The sequence below is a fragment of the Periplaneta americana genome, chromosome 3, assembly GCF_040183065.1.
Source record: "Periplaneta americana isolate PAMFEO1 chromosome 3, P.americana_PAMFEO1_priV1, whole genome shotgun sequence".
NCBI classification, from domain to species: domain Eukaryota; kingdom Metazoa; phylum Arthropoda; class Insecta; order Blattodea; family Blattidae; genus Periplaneta; species Periplaneta americana.
In genome coordinates this window covers 8716828-8737788 of record NC_091119.1, presented here as the reverse complement: position 1 = coordinate 8737788, position 20961 = coordinate 8716828, and the positions used below count along the sequence as shown (strand labels likewise).

The 20961-nt window shown below is 35.2% G+C and overlaps 1 protein-coding gene across 3 annotated transcripts in view; it reads right to left on the bottom strand.

Annotated features, from left to right (window-relative positions):
* Window positions 1-20961, bottom strand: part of scra (anillin, actin binding protein) — a 69679-nt gene that overhangs the window by 968 nt on the left and 47750 nt on the right. For 2 of the 3 annotated variants that reach the window (XM_069819973.1, XM_069819974.1), the window contains exons 18-21: window positions 20453-20638; window positions 18324-18518; window positions 15015-15187; window positions 10599-11183 (exon numbers count right to left, since the gene is read on the bottom strand). In XM_069819973.1, the coding sequence (XP_069676074.1) occupies window positions 11075-11183; window positions 15015-15187; window positions 18324-18518; window positions 20453-20638 (663 nt within the window). In that variant the 3' untranslated portion in view covers window positions 10599-11074. Of the gene's footprint in view, window positions 1-10598; window positions 11184-15014; window positions 15188-18323; window positions 18519-20452; window positions 20639-20961 lie in introns of those variants that run through there. The other variant, XR_011331191.1, reaches the window with a different exon arrangement.

The following is a 20961-nucleotide window of genomic DNA, read 5'->3' as shown; positions in this document are numbered from 1 at the left end:
TATACATGCATTACACTTTATAAAACACTATTTAGAATATTAAAATAGCCAATAATAACCTGCAAAAATAATATCAAAGTTGCATAAGTTTTTAATAACCGTAAAGCATTTACATAATAAAATCTACAATTAATTAAATATCTGCTTGATTCTTTTATTGGAACGTTTTAAAGACTCACAACAACAACAAAGTCTAGGATCTTTTACCTATTCTTCAGGAATTAATTTTTTTTTCTCTTAATAATGTGGTGTAGTTCATGCTGCAGGGATTTTTATTCTATGTTGGTGGTTATACCGTTTTTTTTTTATGTTGTGAATGCACCCTCATTTCTCCCGTTCTGATTGGAGATTGCGGAAGAAGAGAGGGGTGCGCTGCCTGGTGGAGTAGCTGCGAGCTGCCCCTAGAGACAGAGCTCACTTGGCAGGAAGAGAGAGAGACGACTAGTTTGGAATCTTCAAGGGCGAACTGCAGGCAAGCGACGAGTCACTCCTAGAACCCCGATTATCCGTCACCCTATTAACCGATTGGCGGATTATCCGACTGTCTATTTCTCGCTCTTCTTCTTCTTCAGAAATAAATAACTTATATGAAGTACTGTTTTGTGAAAGTAGGTTCTACATATGTTTTTGCTAGAGAGTGTTATTACAAGCCTTTATCATTACACAGCGTTGTCTACTGTTGGAATTGCCGTTCTGTAATATAACTTGTATATAAAATGTCTTCCACGGGTGTTAACAGAAAACGTGTTGTGCTAAGTATCGAAAAAAATTAAAATAATTGAATGGTTTGAGAAAGAAAAACTGTGGCTCATCTCGCATCAGAATACGAGATTGGAGTTACAACTGAGACCTCCTTTATTCTTATCTTTCCTGAGACAGGCACTATAAAGGGCTTCCTTGCTCCTTAAGAACCCGTCGTTGACAACCAGACTTAAATTAGCGAACTGCTGATCCACTACCTAGCGAGTTAAATACAAGACCACGGAGAAAATTACGAAATACTGTATTTATGGTACGGATTATCCGATTTTTTCGATTAACTGTTCAGTCCATCCCCTTCATTACCACGGATAATAGAGGTTCTACTGTATTTGTTTCATTGGAAACAGAGCACTGGCCAGCTCTGTTATTTGTTACATTCCGGACAGTGGAGAATGGTTAATACCGTTATGTTACGGTGAAGTTTCTTCGAGTGCAAGATTATATTAATGGCTATAGTTCCGTGTGTCTGCGACGACGTATGTTACGCGGACCAGCATCCGCATCAGCTAAAGGTTGGAGTATTGAATTTTATTGTATTTATCAGCATTTGTGCCCTATGGGGTACTGTCCGTTTCCTACAGGGTTTTGATCACTCCTAGGGTATATTATTATTATTATTATGGTCACTTTTCATTTCATGTTAATTATTAGTTTTTTCTCTCTTGGCAATTTATGTCATTATTGTATCTTTAATGGCGGCCGGGTAGCTCAGTGGGTAGAGCAGCTGGCTACGGACTGGAAGGTCCGGGGTTCGATCCCAGGGGGTGACAGGATTTTTTCTCGTTGCCAAACTTTCAGAACGGCCCCGAGGTTCACTCAGCCTCCTATAAAATTGAGTACCGGGTCTTTCCCGGGGGTAAAAGGCGGTCAGAGCGTGGTGCCGACCACACCACCTCATTCTAGTGCCGAGGTCATGGAAAGCATGGGGCTCTACTTCCATGCCCCCCAAGTGCCTTCATGGCATGTTACGGGGATACCTTTTTACCTTTTATTGTATCTTTAATATCTTAAAATCTTCTTTACTACCACCATCCCCTTGTTTGGGGTTATTCCTATGTACTTTGTAATTCTTAATTTTGTATAATATTTGTAATTTTTCCTTCTATACTCTCTACTCTGTGTGTTTGTATATTAAATTGTTATATTGATGGTGGCTTTTTCTTATAAGAAGAATTGTCAGAGGCAACCAAAAACCTTGTACGCTACGATCCATTTTTCTTCCTGGGTTGTCCCCAGGCACACTGACATGACAGTGGTAGCGGAGCTTCTAGCAGCATGCAGCATGAACTACACCACAATAAAAACTTTTAGACAATTTAATATTGAAGGTAATGATTAAGAAAAAAAAAATTTCTTGAAGAAATAATAGATAAAAGATCCTAAACTATTTTGTTGATGTAGGTCTTTAAAAGATTATAGCAAAAGAATCATGCAGATATTTAATAATTGTAGACTTATCATGTAAATGTTTTACTGTTGTAAAAAAAGAAATTATGCAATTTTATATAATTTTTACACGTTTCTGCAGGCCAATAGTGTACTTCTCTCTTCATGCATCATTCAAAACCAAAAGCATATCATGTCATAGGTAGGTTTGGCAGTTCGGATCCACCCTTAGGTGAAGAAATAAAGGGAAGGGAAAAAGAGAGGGTGAGAGGAAGAGGAACACAGAACGAAGACGACATATTTTAAAGTTACATTTTTGTCTGCTAGGTGTCTCCACCATAAACCACCTACCTCCCACACTTTCTGTAGATAGTCAGGTGGAGGAGGTACTGGGCAGAACTTAGAAGCAACAGATATGGCGGTATTTCCCAAATAAAAACCCATTAATTTTCTTACTAAATATCATTTCATGTGGATCATTCGTGGTATATTAACTCTGATACTGATTATGAACAAAATCTGTCCAATAGTTTAGGAAAATTCACTGTACACAGATAACAGACACTGGAAACAACTTTTTTGGTATCAGAGCTGCTGAACATGCCTGCTACTTACTTGAAAATCTCGAAATATAATTTTTGCAGTATCACACAAGAAAAAAGTAAAAAGGGCCAAAAGAAACGGGAAGGAGAGGCCACACAACAGTGGAAATCTCTGTGCTTGTATGATGCAATTTGCTGGTACCCTCGATTTAAACTTTTCATTACTTGCACGCTGAAACATCAAGAGAATAAGTATGATTTCTGAGATTATTTTACTGTAGTATAGGGTAAATATATGTTATTCAAAAGAACTACAAACCTCATTACAGACTATTAATTAACATAAAACATTTTCAGACTCTTCCTAAAATTTATTTTAAGATTTATATTACATTGATAAAGTGGAGTTAGTATAATAGCTTCTAATTTAATCTAGATTCATCATAAAAAGGGACAAAAAAGAAAAGGCTACAGTGCACTATCATTATTATCACATACATTAGATTATATTTTAGAATCTACAAGTAGATGACACTACATAATTTGTAAAATTTGTTTAAAAAAACACATGACATTAATATAAAAAACTACATAATTCTAGTACATTATACTACAAAACATTTTCAAATTTGTAACCATATAATATATTCCTTAAACCAGGTGAATCACTAATCAATCTATTTCTTGGCACTAGTGACATCTATGAAGCACACACTAAAGTTGACAGCCAAGTCAAGCATCCTGCCAATTAAAAATGAAAGCTTGTTGATATTTCGAAATCTTGTCATAAAAAGCGATCAGCAGCATAAATTTCCGAATTAGAACATTATGTTTTATTTTAAAATGGCTGACACACACAGAACACAATACTTGAGATTAATTAAGATGACACTGTCTTTCAGAATACCATGAAACGATTCAGTTGCTTTTAGGAAAACAAATACTTTTTGTGCATATCTGTGTGTATACTATATTTAGGAGAACCCTGCTTTATCACCCCTGCAATTTAAGTTTTCCTGCCATTTATATAAATTTTTGGTCCCTTCAGGTTTCATACAATTATGAAAGCAGAGTTACTACGAGGGGGGGGGGGGAGAGATTATCAGACTTTACAAAATAACTAGTAAAAAATTGTTTTTTATTCTGTGCGTAAGTTTTTATGACATCTGTTAGATACTGTACAGATGATGTAGGTATTATGTCTCTGCCAGTGACTGACCATCTTGATTGTGAGTGTCAAAGATACTAAAAAGCAAACCAAAAGATATCTGCGCTATACTGGAGAATTACCACGGTCACTTTGAACCGTGCCGTTATGTTTACCACCAAATTTAAGTAAATACACAATGTCACCAACATAAGAACATGACGTTGGCATGACGTTGGTGTGTAGCATAGTTGGCGGGAGAAATTTTTTTTTCTCTCTGCCTCCTTCGTTCTGAACATTACTGAGAGATAGCACCAGTGTTAGCTACAAAGTGTATTTGTGCAAATATATTGCAAGTAGATTACGTGACTTATTACGTATCTTAGATGAGAGTCTCGAGACAAAACAGTTTTGTGCTATGTTCCTTTTTTCTCTCTCTCTCTGTCTGTCTACCTCCTTCGTTCTCAACATTATTGAGAGATAGCACCACTGTTAGCGACAATGTGTATTTGCGTAAATATTGCGAGTAAATTATGATGAGTGCCTTAAATGAGAGGCTCGGGACAGACACAGTTTTGCTGTAGCACATCAGCGGACCTCTCATGCAGTGGGAGCGTGATCCTTATTTGAATTCATTTTTGCGTGTACATTGCAGATTAAATGATTGAGATCCCTTCTTGCTCCGGTTACAGACCTTGCATTTACGAAGGTTAGGTTAGGTTAGCTTTGGTTTGGTTAGCTTAGCTTTGGTTAGGTTAGGTTGGCTTTGGTTAGGTTAGGTTAGCTTTGGTTAGGTTAGCTTTATTTCATTCGTCCATGTAGTAGTTAAAATTATATAATATGACAGTTTTTGATTCGTAATATAGATAAAAAAAATAATAGGCCTATAATAAAAGCGGTGAATAATTTCACGGTCCCAAAAAATTTTTTTTGTAAAAGGCTAGGTGTTTTTCTATAGGCCAGATATAAAACAGCAACGCCGTCATAATTACGTACTTTACACTTTGGCGAACATTAACAGGAAATTTACTTTCCGTCATTTTAATGGTATTCCGTGAAACACACCTTTTTTCCTGTTAATTTCCTTGTGATAACCTAGTTTATGATCTTATTACATTTTCATTTTCTTTTAATGCATTCAAAAAACCGCCATTGTACTACATAAAACCTTGAACTTGACTAATGGAGTGAATTATTTAAGAATATAGTCGCGAATTTGACTACCACCATTTCGATTATATTTTGTTTGATACGGCTCGGTGACTAGTGGCCAGCGAGTAGCGTCGACTATCGATATTGGTCTGCCGGTGGTATTATCCAGTTGTTCCGATATCTGCTTGCCTTCATTCCAATGCTGTCACTGCTTGCTTGGGTGTAAGCTAGGGTGACCAGATGTCCCGTTTTAACGAGATTGCCCCTTTTTTTTTCACCCTCTTGTCTCCTGTCCCAAGAAAACTATGCTCAGAACACCAAATGTTCCTTTTTTTGTTAATAGCATCCCATTTCCCTAAATTATTGTTAAAATACTTATTTTTCTTTTTATTTCATTTAATAATCATATTCATTAATTCTATGCTGTTTCCGTCAGATGTTATCATAATGAATTCAATTCGATACTCAATACTCGAACTTAGATCGACAATCAAACGTTTGTGATAATCCTACCACCATATATGGAGCAAACATTCAACAATGGAAGGAGTGTGATGTTAAAATTACTCTGAGGTGGACTGAAACATTACAAATTATGAAATACAAATACATTAGTTTTACAAACATAATTCAGATTGTAAGGTTTGTGTTAGGAATACCTGGCACCAATGCATCATCAGAAAGAGTGTTTTCATTGATGAATTCAATTTGGTCTGACGAAAGGAATCAGCTTTCAGTTAAAACTATAAAGGCCATGTTAATCACAAAATGTCATTTCAAAAATGAGTCTTGCATGAACTTTATAGTTTCCTGAAGGAAAGGCCAACACTTCTAGAGCAAATTCACTCATCAAAGAAATATGATGCAGATTGTACAGTTGATCTTCTTGGAGAATGTTAAAATAGTTAAAAAGTAATATGAGGCAAAACATGTTGTTGTGAAACAAGTTCAGAATACAGTGACATGGATATGATGGTTCAATTAACCTAAAGTATTTTTAAACAGATAAGTTAACCTAATTAATCTAGACTAGTTGCAATATAAAAAATTATCAACAATGACTTCAGCCAAGCATCCATGCTACTCTATGAAGTACTTGCATAATTGAGGACCGTTTTTGCAAAACTTGCTAACTGCAAAATTTGCGAAATTGAGATTTTGATGGATTTGTTAACATAAGGCAGGCCTCTACATGATGTTCAAGGTGTCTTAGTAAAATTGGGTTATTTCTCTTCATTGTAGTGTGTCAAAGTGTGATCGTGTTTTCAAAACTTGCTTTCTGCTATAAATGAGAGTTACAGCAAAACTTGGTTACTATAGTGTTTTGTCTCTCCTGTAAAATTTAGTTTTTTCAGTTAGCAAGTTTTGCAAAAACGGTCCTCAATTATTATAGCCTAATTATTTTAAACAGTGTAGTATTTATTACTTTAAAATAAATAAAACTGGACCTTATTGCTCAATGACATTAACACAAGTAATAATGAATGTTTGGATAAAATATTTAATAAGTGTCCCGTTTTTTTTATTTTGGAAATCTGGTCACCCTAGTGTAAGCTGAGAGTTCAGACATACTTCTCACAGATTAATACAATCTTTTGCTATCTCTTTTCCCGTCCCCATAAAGTGTGGCATTGCACAGAGGCAGAGATATAATAGAAAATCAGTAATTTTATACCATTACACTATTTCTCTCAATTTACATCACTTCTCCCATGGCATGGCCCTTAACTTGTAATAATTCGCAAGTGGGCACACAGATGTCCCTAGTGCCGAGAAGCATAGACCACACATTGTCGTCACTATCCAGAGTGCAGCACTGCCAGTAGGTACACACCCTTAAGGGGATCTGCTGTATATACGCAGTATTATGTATATGTAAAGGTAACATACGGCCAAGAAGTAATAACAGTTTCACTTCATCTCACCTCAAGTGTACTCTGTAATAACAATAACGTACTATTGGTCTCAAGTTAATGCAAATCACATGCCGAGTCGATGAAGAAAGAGTAATTGTTAGACAGATCCCTTTCTCCAGCATTCATTTACAAGAGTGTTGTCTTAATTTTGCTTTTTTTCATATTTCATTGTCAGACACAGGACAACTAACAGTCTTACTAATAAACTGTGTATAGTTTTTATACGAGACTTATGCAGAATTGAGACAGAAAACGTTACTAATAAACCGTGAATAAGCTATGGACGTATAAACAGTCTGTAACTATACAATGGGAATTGCTTTGCAGTAGTTATATACACGAAACCTCTTGTTTAAGCGTTGTATATAGGGAAAAAATGGCAGCCCCTCTAACAGCTGTTCGTATCGATTGTCATTTTATGATGATGGTTGCCTTGTAACCATAGAAGAACAAACCAAAGTTCATAGAATTATTAGAATAATATTGCTGTAGCTTGTACTCTCTGACCAAAATGTAGTGTGGTAATCGATTAGAGCCAGTTGTACTATCGATATTTAACACGCCACACTAGAGCGCTCTGCCGGATGCAATAGAGAACCTCAGATATTCTATTACCTTTCGTAACGAAGTAATGACGAAACTATGACGTAGCTGTGTAACAGTTGTACTGTTATACACGACGTATGTAGTGATTATTAGTAAGGAATTTACACACGACTTATAAACGAGCTACTCATTGTATAAGTATAAGACAGTTAAACGTCTCTATATAGAGTTTTTATTAGTAAGACCGTAAGTGTATATATACACAAATATATGCCATTTGTAAGTATAAGTAGTTAACTTTCATTAAACCACACTTTTAAGTATTCCAGTGTGTATATACATGACACATTCCAGAAGTTCGAATGTTACATTAAGGGGAACAATACAGTACTGTTACGATTTATAACACATGCCACAAGTCTGAAGGGAATAATAAAACATGTGTTGTTGGAGAGTATTTTAAACAATTTATAACAGCGTGTCCTTGTGGTCCTTCAAAAAAGACAGAAGAAAAAATAAAATTCGAACGAATTTCGTATCACACTATAGCTGAAAATCTCAGAATTTGGAAATGACACATGACAATTGCCTTTCATTTCGAACTTGGATTTAATTGGTGTGGCAATGAGAGTGAACCGAAACCTTGTTGCGTTGTTCGTTACAAAGTGCTTTGAAATGAGTGTATAAAATCCGCTAAATCGAAACGGCACTTAGAGACGAAGCACATAAGTGTAAAAAGTAAACCTGTCGAATTATTAATTTGACTACCAACATTTATTTATTTTTTTTTAGGTAATTAATAAGTTAAAGATTATCCACATTCTAATAGCCTTGAATTATTAAAATCGAAAATGAATTTTCTTCTATTAACATTAACTTAATTAATAATAATATAAAATTAACTGAAATAAATTAATTTTAATTAATTAATTAATTCTATTTTAAACTATAGGTATACTGGTATTAAAATATGCTACAAAAATGATAAATTTGCTTTCGAAGGGAACAAGAGTAAGGTGGTCCGCGGAACTGTTCTGACTTAAAAAAGTGGTCCTCACTTCAAAGAAGTTTGAGAAACACTGATTTATAACATTATTTACTGTGTGCAAAGAAGTTCAATATAAATATAAAACGTGATAGTTTAATAGTGAGAAATATATCCTGAGCATTCAAAGTAAAAATATACAAAAAGAAGTTAAATGGAATAAACCAGTAAAAGAAAACTCAAATCTCTGAAATTAAAACACTAGTTACAAATAAAAAGATTTATTGGAGAAGTAATGATGAAGGCAGAGGGAAAAAAAAAGGAATTTAACAGCAGATTATTATTCTCCACAATTTGACACCAGTACACAACAGAAGAAAACCCAACAAGATGCAGATTACAAATAGAATACAAGTGTCTGGCTATCTCTGAAAATTTACATCTCGATGCACAATATGAAGAACCAACAATAGATTCCAATCACCTTTTACTTTATGACAAGCTGACAGTGAAAGAGAACAGGCAGCATCTCACAAAACGGTATTGAAATCGAATACAAGATTTCAAATAGGCTACAAGATAATAAAAGGAGAGAGGAAAAAGCAAGAGGACGAAGAAAGAAGTTGATAGATTTGGAAGAAATTAATATGATACAAAATCCTAATTTAGTGACTGACAAGTTAGTTCATTATGTATTTTTAAGTCACTATAAAATCTGTAATTATAATTAATCATTGTTACAATGATATGTGCATCTCATTCAATCAGATTCTCTCTAACACAAAGAAATTTGGTGAAGTTGCATTGAAAAACTTTCGAGGATTCAAACGCAAGCATTAATAATAGTACATTATGCAATGAGCCTATAATGGTAGTAATTAAGACGCGAGTATGTTTATGAAACGAGCGCAAGCGACTTTCATAATTTTCATATGAGCGTCTTAATTACCATTACAGCCAAGTTTCATACGACTTTTTATGCTCGATCATATTTCTAACTTGAAATTATTCATAAGTATTCATTTTATTCTTATCTGACCAAGGAGCGGAACTGACCTTGTGCAATACCTCGTAAATTGTGAGATGTGCGCAGACGTGAAAGTATTGATTTTTTCCGAGAAACAAATGTCGACATTGACCTTGATATAATCTAGAGAGTAAAATAAACATTAATCTTGATATAACCTTGAAATTGAATTAGACATTGAAAAACGAGATGACAAATTGAATTTATTTGAATATTATTTACAATTAACGCTAATTATTATAGTAACGGAACGGACTTTATTTCAAATATAGGTGATTTATTGTTGTCTTTCGTTTGCATATCCGAGAATAATCGATACTTGCGCTTTAATATTGCTACAATGATATTTTCTGATTGGTGGAAGACCTGAACTTTAATGAGATCCATTAAAGGGCTGCTACCAGGTGTATAATTACTACATTTCGGCATGGTCGAGCATAAAATTATTTTAGTTACCATATTAATCAATTTTAAATTCCATTTTTCAACCAAACATTTTTACAAGAAACGAAATATCTATTATTAAATTGAGAAATCATTATTATTATTATTATGTGATTACGAAAATAATAGATTTTATTTTAGGTTAGGTAACAGTGGCTAGGGACGGGTTTGCATGTGAGTCATCTGAGGCCTATTCTGCACCTCGAATTTATGGGATGAATAAGAAAGAGGTGTACCAACCCACCGGCCACATGTGAGGTTTTATTTTAATTTCTTTAGTGTTGTGCAAAAAGTGAATGAAAATACAAGCTAATATGATTCAAACTGGTAAAACACCAGTTGTAGAAATTTTGGAACTCGAATGACAATGGATGCTCTTGATTTTGAGCTAAAGAACAATGTTTAAATATTTCAGTATGTACAGTAAAAACTTTCATCAGGCTTTAAAAGTCATTTTAAAATACTGATATATATTAGAGAAATTTAATGATCTTTAAACATTACAATTAAAGGACTGTATAAGTTTTAGTTTCAAATATACTTACATAAAGATCATGAATGAAGATTTTAAAAAGATGATTCTACACTGAATATGTTCCCCAGAGCAACACCTTTCTTATCCAGTCATCACCTAATACATTCTTTACACTAAATTATTTGCTATTGCTACAAAATTAAAATCTCTCATAAATATAGATATTCTAATAATGTTATATTCATATCTAGAGTACATTCTATATCAAATTGTTAGAAACCAGTTGCAGAATTCTTTAGTTAAAAAAATTAATTACAAATAATTTCTCTATAACGAATCTGATATAACACACTTTTTATTGCAGTTACATACCAAAAGTTTTCCTTTATTGCTTCCCTGATAATGTGGCTCCAAACACAATTACTTAAGAATCTGTAAAGGAGTTGTATTCAAGAAAATATAAAAGTAATCCTTTCTGTGCAAATCGTAAACAAGTGCAAATCCTTTAAAATCTCTCACCTGATGCAGGTTCACATTTTAACCTTGTGTTGCATGCAAGATAAAATGATCATGGATAAAATAACCATGTTAACCATAACCATTAACCTTGAAATATTACCTCAGATTAACAAATATTTCGATACAATATCCTGTTCCACAGTAGATATCACGACAGAACCTGGAGACAACCATCACATGCGAGAAGATTTGCTACCCCAAGCCCTCAACATCGCCAAAGCTTTGTTCAATTGTGCACACCATTGTAGACGTTCCTCTCTTGTGTCCGCTGATAGCAGATGCCTGAAACAAGAACAAATGTTACTTTCCAGTCATTTGATAGAAAGAAATTTATCAAGAAATTCAATACAGTGACCATGTAAAACATCTTGGTATTACTCTTGATAACAAATTGTTATGGCACAAGCACATAAAATCTGCAACAACCAAGAGCTCTCTTAGGCCCGGTTTTATAAATACGGTTAATCTAAAGATTATGTTAAACCTAACCGTTAGTTTAACTCAAAGTGCCGTATTACAGAGGCTCGGTTAAGTTAAACCGTAGTGGAATACGATTGGTATTACTGCTAGGAAAGAAAAGAAGATGATCGCAGCCGTTTAATTAAATTATTGATTTAAAATAGCCGACGCTCGTGGAGAATCTTCATTGAGAAACATCTTTGTTCTTCGATATCAGAGAGAGTATCACAAAAAAAACTATAGAGTACAAATACCGTTTACTTCAGTATGTTTGTCAGACTTAACCTCAAATAGTTTCTTAATGCTGGCTACCAACGTTATACTACTAAACACAATGCAACCAAACTAAACGTTGCATGATCATCCGCGACGTAACACCATACAAAATCAACTGAGTAATGAAATAATATTAGTGTTGAGTATTTTATGTGTTGTCTAGAATGTTTGTGAAACAGAATTCAGTCAAACAATACAATTATTATTATTATTATTATTATTATGAGTCTAGTAAAATTATGTACTATTATTAGTGTATTTATGAATCAGGCCCCATAGTAAATCTTACCAGGAGACTGTCTACCACACACAGTACAATGCTCAATAGGTTTATAGTAGATTTATGGACACCTTCGAAATCTTTCATCGTTTTTAGTATGCCTAGGACTTCCAGAGGAAAAAATAGCGCAGAGCAACTAGTAATTGATGCAGAGATTAACAGAATGTTTTCAAAAGTAAAAAAGATATAATTTATCTTTTCAAATAAAACACATATTTTTGCACTTTCTCATTTTTCTGTTGCATGTTGTATCAGAGTTACAATTTTTCGAAACAAGGCTAGGACTATAAGCCTAATTCTGAAGGTTAGGACTGTCTGCTTCGAAAGCCTCAATCTGTTTTGAAACTTATATTAATTTATATTCCAAAGTGGTGCACTCTATTTCGAAAAATTCTTGGGCGCCGTGGTCGTTCAGTAATATTGATCACTCACTTATCGTCACTCATAAGTTCTCAGAAAACATCTGCAATATCCTTGTGTAGATTATTGCGGGAACCGCCATCTTGCACTGTTGAACCTTGAACTGCAGTTTAAACGGTAGGGGACAGCCGATCAAGTTAAACTCAAGTTAACTCAAGATTAACTGGTAGTTAAGGTTTATAAAACGAAGCAGAACGAAAAACTTCAGTTTAAACTGAACGTAAGGTTTAAACGACGTTTATAATACCGGCCCTTAGAATACCTCATCTTTACCCCCTGTTCAAATCTCCTGTTCTCAGTCTAAGAAGAAAAGTTATGCTCTACAAAATGCTGATTTTACTGACCCTAACTTACATTGCCCATGCTTGGTGTTATATTCCAAAAACAGTGTTTCAACTAGAGTTGGGCAACACGATTCTTTTTCAGAAGTCGATTCCAATGATTCAATCACACATTACGAATCGATTCTAACGATTCGTTCACGATTCTTCTCAGTCTGCGATTCCAACTATTCTTTTGAATCGTCAACGAGTTCACGATTCTTCCCAGTCTACGATTCAAACTATTCTTTTGAATCGTCGCAAGACACCAAACCACGCGTAGAACAAAAACGTTCTACATATCTCTCATAGATGGCATAAGAGGCGAGACATTGGATTGTCTCTTTCTCATTGGCTGGAACCATTCAGTATGAACTCCATTAGTCTACAAAATTACCCAAGATAATGTCTCTAAATTATAATTTATCAACTGAACCTTATTATGAAGTACATTTTTTGCATTACATCTCTATTTAACTATGCAAATTTCAGGTTTGTGTTCATTATTTTCCATACTTAACAAATGCAGTACATATTTTGATTTCACTCTCGCTCGGGAGCATTCGACACGGTTCGGAAATGTCCGTTGACAGGTTACATCAAACAACGAATAGAATCGTGGGTTACGATACCATGCCGATTCCTTCATATTCTTTTGAATGACGATTCGTTACGATTCGTTTGAACGACGATTCGTTACGATTCTTTTGAACGACGATTCGTTGATACCACGAATCGATTCTTACGATTCTTTATTATTAGTCGTTCGAATGAACGATTCGTTCACGAATCGACCCAACTCTAGTTTCAACCTCTTCAAATTGTTCAAAATAAAGTGCTCCGAATAATACATAATTCAGACTGGTACACAACTAATGCACAAAACACTTTGATTTGGACATGACATTTCTGAAAGACTCATTACGTGAACAAGTTAAGGAGTTTTATAACAGTGCAAATTCAAGTGAAAATCCATTCATCAAGCGCCTTGGCCAATACAATGCAAATTTCTACAAGAAACACAGAACACCAAAATCTTTTTTAAGTGAATAACATGCACTTTTCCACAACCTCCGACTTCCTAACATCTACATTAATGTCTCCGTGCCCAATTGTTTTGACAGCTGGACATGAACAATACTTGTGCTTTATTATTTGAATTTACACTAAATATGAAAAGGCAGAAAACATATTTGTTTTGGTACTTTATCAATAAATTGCTGAATCTGAAGGGGGGGGGGGGCAGGAAAAGTGAAATTTTCCTCTTTCAACCCAAGCAATCAACAATTTAGAAATCTTAGCACAAAAAGTCTCTGGTAAAATTTGCAAGAAATGCAACGACCTCTATTAATCAAGAAAATATTCTTGACTTTTTTTATTCAGATTTCAGTACTTTATTGTACTTTTAGCAGGTTAAGAATATTTGGGGGGGGAATGAATTCCTATAGTCGCGACGCTGTTATTCCTGGCATGACTCCTCCTCTTTGCTTACGTCTTAGGAAGACAAGGCTCTATAAAGTCTAGGTAGGTAATATCGTTCGCCATTTTTGTTCTTTCATTGCCGAGCTACTAGACTAGGGATCTATTTGCCACACCGTTAAACATTATCATGTCGTAGTTCCTATGATAATAAATCAAACACACTGTAATTCAGCAAATAATTGAGCGGCAAATAACGTCCTCGTGTCCTTTCTGGGAACGCCAACGAAAGAGCCAAAAATGGCGGGCGATTATATTTTAAGTATTTATTCAGCCTTAGGAAATGCTTTACATCTTCATCAGCGAATCACAAGACGCACACGTTTAAATGTAGCCGACCTGCAACGTGATTGGCTGCCGGAAATTAGAGCGACGGGACTATAATTTTTAAATTTTAAGCCGAGGTTATCAGCCTGAATGACTATATACATACATAAATATATAAGCATTGTACTAGCCTCAGTCAGTGGCTCGCTAATCCAGAATCAGATTCAGCTTCAGAAAGAAAAAGGGTACAATGCTGCATAACTAACAGGCATGCAATGCATGATTTATTATGTGTTTAGGGTCGGCCACAAGTCTGGGTTATGGTGTGAGTGAGCCTATATAAGCTTGGCGGAAATTATAACTTCTTGCAATCCAGCACATGATATTATATTCTCTTATAGGCCTATTAATATTATATCTGAACTGTGACCGAACATGAGCTCTGCTCATTCAGTCCTCAAATTTTGTTAATATTACTGTATCTCCTTTTTTATATTGATTGTATTATTTTATTTGTATTTCTCTTGTTTGTAATTATATTCTTTATTCTGTATATTTAAATTTAAATAAATAAATAAATTTTCTAATTAAAAAAAACATAAGTGTATTTACCTTATTGTTGTTTGTGATCCCCGACGCACCAGGACTAGTGAATCTTCATCCTCAGGCTGTGAAGGGCGTGTTGTCTCCAACAAGAATGTGTGTGGCCTTGCACAAATATCACGAGAAACCAAACCAACAGTCTCGGTTGTGCACATATTCAAATCTATCTGTCCAATTGGTACCTATCAACAGAGACAAGTATGTGTGTACAGGGACAAAGGTATATACACACTTTTTAAACAAACTAATATTAGTTCTGATTGGCATGCATGAAAGCAATACTTCCATCCATGAAACTGTAAAAATGATCATATTATGACTATTTTACAGCCATTTTAGACAGTTAAATAGTTACCATGTTCACTAATGGATTCAAGATTAAGGCCCGGTTTCTTCAACCTTTGTTAAATTATAACAGTGTGTTATTCCATTTTAACTGTAAACTTAATAGTTGAAGCATTTCTTCAACTACTGTTAGTAGTAACAGGCTGTTAAAACCTATGTTAATTTAACTGCCCAATTTCATGCAGTTAAATCATTTAACTCTCTGTTAGTATTGGCAGTATAACCACACCATCAGAAATAGAGGAAATGCTATTTCATATCTTACGCTGGCCTGCCACGGCGTAGAAATGTTCCACAAGTGGTGCTTGTGAGAAAGGTTGGTGGACTCTAAAACTCCTCCCGGCCAGGTCCGATGGACCCATTAACCAACGACAGGTGTGGTCCTCCAGTCATACTGGGGGTTTACGTGAGTGGGTGATGTAACCACCATTACAAACAAAAAATTGGTGCCCACTTAAAAAACGGTTACACTTATGCTAATTAAAGCACTATGTACCAAAGCCAAAGATAAAAAATGGAGCATTTTAATAAAAAAAACAGAAATTATTCCAGAAATCCCACGTAAATCTGCAGTAGCAAAATTCAGATTGCTTACAGAACACGATTATTTGGCCAAACACTTGAATAAAATAGGAATTTACACAAATCCAAATTGTCCTCTATGCAACAAAGAAGAAGAAATGACTGAAGATCATCTCATAACCTGTGAAGTTCTACCTGATGGATCCACCACAGAGAAATATTGGAGAGCAAGAACGCTAATGGCTTCGTTGCCAAAGCCCGGCATTAGATAACAACAACAACTCTCTGTTAGCATAGAAGTATCCAATATGGCTTGTGCGTTAGATGCTGAACTTACATATCTGGATTATTTAGAAAATGATATCCATGAATACATAAACGAGCGGATGATTTCTGTGATTTGACAGACCAGAAGTTCACACAAAGGTATAGCTATTTTCTGCCAATCCTCACTTTTCGCTTTCAACTTAGATCCGTTTGTTTGTTTATTCTCATTAATTGGCTTATACTGCGAAATAATTTCCAGCAGAAGGTTTCTTTCGAACAAAGAGAAATTAGTCCCACGATTTCTATTTGTTCCAGTGTTTTCCATTTCATAACAGCAATACCAATACACCGCTCCACGCTATTGTGATACAGACGAGGAAAGAAGCAGAAATCAAACCTGAGAGAATAGAAAGACTTCTATCCTCTCTGAATTAAACAATGGAAACAAGCGAGAATCGCAATTGTCAGAGTTCAGAAAACAGAAGTGAGCCTATAGTTGGTTATAGATTCTGGTTAAACTCTAGAATCTCTGGTCCTAACAGAGTTAACAAACAGAATGTTAAAATGTGAAATGTAAAGTTGAAGAAACGCAATATTTTTAACAGCAATTCATACTTTTAACTTACAGTTAATTAACGCTATGTTAGGTGCATTTTAACAAAGGTTGAAGAAACCGGGCCTAACAGTATAAACCTCACTTAAGCAAGGGGTTTTTTTTTTTTTTTTTAAGATAATAACAATCGAGTTATTTTCTTTCTTACTTCCCAATATTGAGATGTTAGACGTATTTTTTGAACTGCTTCACAGTGTGTTAAATGATTCATGTCCATTTCCTCTTCTTGAGAACACAATACACAATTTGCAGTAGACAGGATGCCAATCCTATGTAAATGTTTACTCAGACAATCGTGACCTGTAAGGAGTCTGAACATGCCACAGCAGATTTACGTGATAGATCAAGAATTAAATCAGGTCTTTCTAGTAAATTTTTCCAATTTTAATATGACTATATTCTTGCAATGAGAACTCCAAAGAAATAAATTTCAAGGGATGTATAAATAGCTTCAACTTCTCTAACAAAATTTGTGGTATTTTTCCCCACATTCTTATTGAAGGAAAAGAATTCACAAGTACCACCTGCTCCAGCTCCTTCCTCAGGATTCATGAGAGAACTATCTGTGTTTGTATATATATGTCCAATTGCTTAATGGATATGTTGTATGTAGAGTTTCCAATGTTAGAATTTTTGCTTCTTGAGAAAAATCTTTCTTATTAAAGATTTTGTTTAAGTATAGGTTGTTTTGTACAGAGCGTTCGCCTACGGGTGGGGCCAGGAAAGCGGCCTGTCTGCGGTATCGCTTGCGGGAATCGTCTATCCGTAAGCTTCCGCTTTCTATACTATACTCTGTAGGGTTTTAATTTTAAAAGTTTAGCAGCAGTAAAGACTGATGTTTTTGAAACACTAACTTCCTGTGAAACACGTCTTAGAGATTTATTAGGAGAGTGTGTAAATGATGCACTGATTTCATCAATTTTTTCTTCCGTCAATACTCTTTGTTTTTGCTTAGGAATTGTAGCATTTATCGACCCTGTTGTCCTTAATTTGTTAACAAGACGTCTAACAGTTTCTCTACCCTGAATTGGAGCACCCGGATATTTCACTTCAAATTGCCTACGCACCTCTCTACATGACTCTGTTTTCACATATGCATCATACATAAAAACTCTTTGTTCAAGCGTGAATTTTCCGTTCTGCATTGTTAACAAATTTTACACAACGCTGAATATTTAAGCAACTGTGTCAAGAAACTGCACTGTACGTGTTAAATACTGCAACATCTGGCTCACAACTGATAACTTGTCGACCTTGATGTCCTTGATTGTCGAGCGTGTCTCAACAACTGCGCGCACAAAGCGGCATATCAGTACATGCTGCTTTCCTGGCCTCACCCGTAGGCGAACGCTCTGTATATCTACATGATCAATCGGGTTATTAATAGGTAGAAAATTCTCCTTTTGTTTAACTATTCCTATAGTTTCTTTCAATTTTAGGACTTCTTGTTTAAAAATAATTATAGAAGGAAAAAACTTCAGAAAATTTCTTTCAGGTAATCTGAAGTTAAGCAACATTTTCAGTTGAAAGTACTGGTAATTTAAATATATATAAAAACATAACTGACGTACTTTCTTTTTCTCATCATCTGGATATTTCCAATACGACAGAGTTGCACCTTCAAGCAGACACCATCTTCGATGCCATGCGCCGAAACCAGACACATCTTCAAACATGGTAAGAAATCCCCTTTCTCCCACGTCCAGCTGAAGTTCCGAGCTAAGTTGTAACTGAATATTTCCTTCTAGCGGGGATGAATAGGCAACCTGCAATCATTTCAAGTATTATAACAACAGTAACAGTTGCTGCTGTAAATACACTAGCAACTCTACAGTCAACTGGAAATGTTACTACACTGAACATAACATTCTGCATCTGTCTGGTGACGCCAACATTGCAGATTTGTGTAGAGGGTTTTTCTTGGGGTACTCCCACTTCCCTCTACCAAACACACACTATTTTCCCCTCATTATTTTCATCTATCATCTGCAATAATTAAAATAGACTAGGATAAAGTCTATTCTTTTGAGAAGATTAACTCCATATGTAGATGAAATTATTGGGGATCATCAGTGTGGTTTTAGGCGTAATAGATCAACTATTGACCAGATATTTTGTATTCGACAGATATTGGAGAAAAAATGGGAGTATAAGGGTACAGTGCGTCAGTTATTCATAGATTTCAAAAAGGCATATGACTCGGTTAAGAGAGAAGTTTTATATGATATTCTTATTGAATTTGGTATTCCCAAGAAACTAGTTCGATTAATTAAAATGTGTCTGAGTGAAACGTACAGCAGAGTCCGTATGGGTCAGTTTCTGTCAGATGCGTTTCCAATTCACTGTGGGCTAAAACAAGGAGATGCACTATCACCTTTACTTTTTAACTTTGCTCTAGAGTATGGCATTAGGAAAGTCCAGGATAACAGAGAGGGTTTGGAATTGAACGGGTTACATCAGCTGCTTGTCTATGCGGATGACGTGAATATGTTAGGAGAAAATCCACAAACGATTAGAGAAAACACGGGAATTTTACTGGAAGCAAGTAAAGAGATAGGTTTGGAAGTAAATCCCGAAAAGACAAAGTATATGATTATGTCTCGTGACCAGAATATTGTACGAAATGGAAATATAAAAATTGGAAATTTATCTTTTGAAGAGGTGGAGAAGTTCAAATATCTTGAGGCAACAGTAACAAATATACATGATACTCAGGAGGAAATTAAACACAGAATAAATATGGGAAATGCCTGTTATTATTCGGTTGAGAAGCTTTTATCATCCAGTGTGATGTCAAAAAATCTGAAAGTTAGAATTTATAAAACAGTTATATTACCGGTTCTTCTTTATGGTTGTGAAACTTGGATTCTCACTTTGAGAGAGGAACATAGGTTAAGGGTGTTTGAGAATAAGGTGCTTAGGAAAATATTTCGGGCTAAAAGGGATGAAGTTACAGGAGAATGGAGAAAGTTACACAATACAGAACTGCACGCATTGTATTCTTCACCTGACATAATTAGGAACATTAAATCCAGACGTTTGAGATGGGAAGGGCATGTAGCACGTATGGGCGAATCCAGAAATGCACATAGAGTGTTAGTTGGGAGGCCAGAGGGAAAAAGACCTTTAGGGAGGCCGAGACGTAGATGGGAAAGTAATATTAAAATGGATTTGAGGGAGGTGGGATATGATGATAGAGAATGGATTAATCTTGCTCAGGATAGGGACCAATGGCGGGCTTATGTGAGGGCAGCAATGAACCTGAGGGTTCCTTAAAAGCCAGTAAGTAAGTAAGGATAAAGTCTTGGGGGTTGTACAGGTTTCTGATACTGAAAGGGTTGGGCTTTATCAGGTAATCATTTGGGGATGAGATCTGGCAGCATCAGATTCACGAATTCTACCAATCACATGTTAGACTTAGACAACAGGCCAAAGCAAACCCAAGTGCAAGGACTGATCCGAAGTCTGACCTTTACAAAGCCAAGCCAAACCTCCAATAACATCTATCATGATTAGTGAAGAAATAATGAATCCACCACAAATTCCACTTGGACTATACAGTATTTTGACATGATAAATACATCATGTTTCAATACTCTGACCACAGATAAATTTGCTACACAGCATGCAGAACATTACCAATAATTTCTTCTTCTGTATTACGAAACAAACTAAACTTTTCTTCAAATGTATGTCTCACCTTATTAAGAGTAAATTGTGTCCGTCTAAGCTCTCGCAAAGAAAACACCACATAACCAGACAACTGGAAAGCTGGTGTGCGCACAGCTGATGGCCCAGCTGGTGATTGTACTGATGGCATCACCAAACGAGATTCCTGCTTCAACAGCTTTTTAGGCGTCAAACGCAGTTTGTTCGTATTTCCATCCTAGATACAAAGTAAAGCATTTTATAAGAACATGATTAATAGTAATATGCGTTACAAGAGCGGTATGTTGAAATTTTCATGTTCGAGGAAAAGTTTGAAAAAGCGAAACATAGTTGAGCTTTTTTAATTTCCGAGAATTGAAAGAAAACATACCGCTCGTGTATCGTACATTATTTTGTGCGAAGATCGTTTATTACATACCTGAAAGAGGAATTTCTAATTAGTTGCAATGAAATCTCCATCTTGGTTTCTGTTCAATGACGGCAAATTTGCAAAACAAAAATATCTATCTTCAACATGGTTCCTTTAAAATGTTTTCTGTG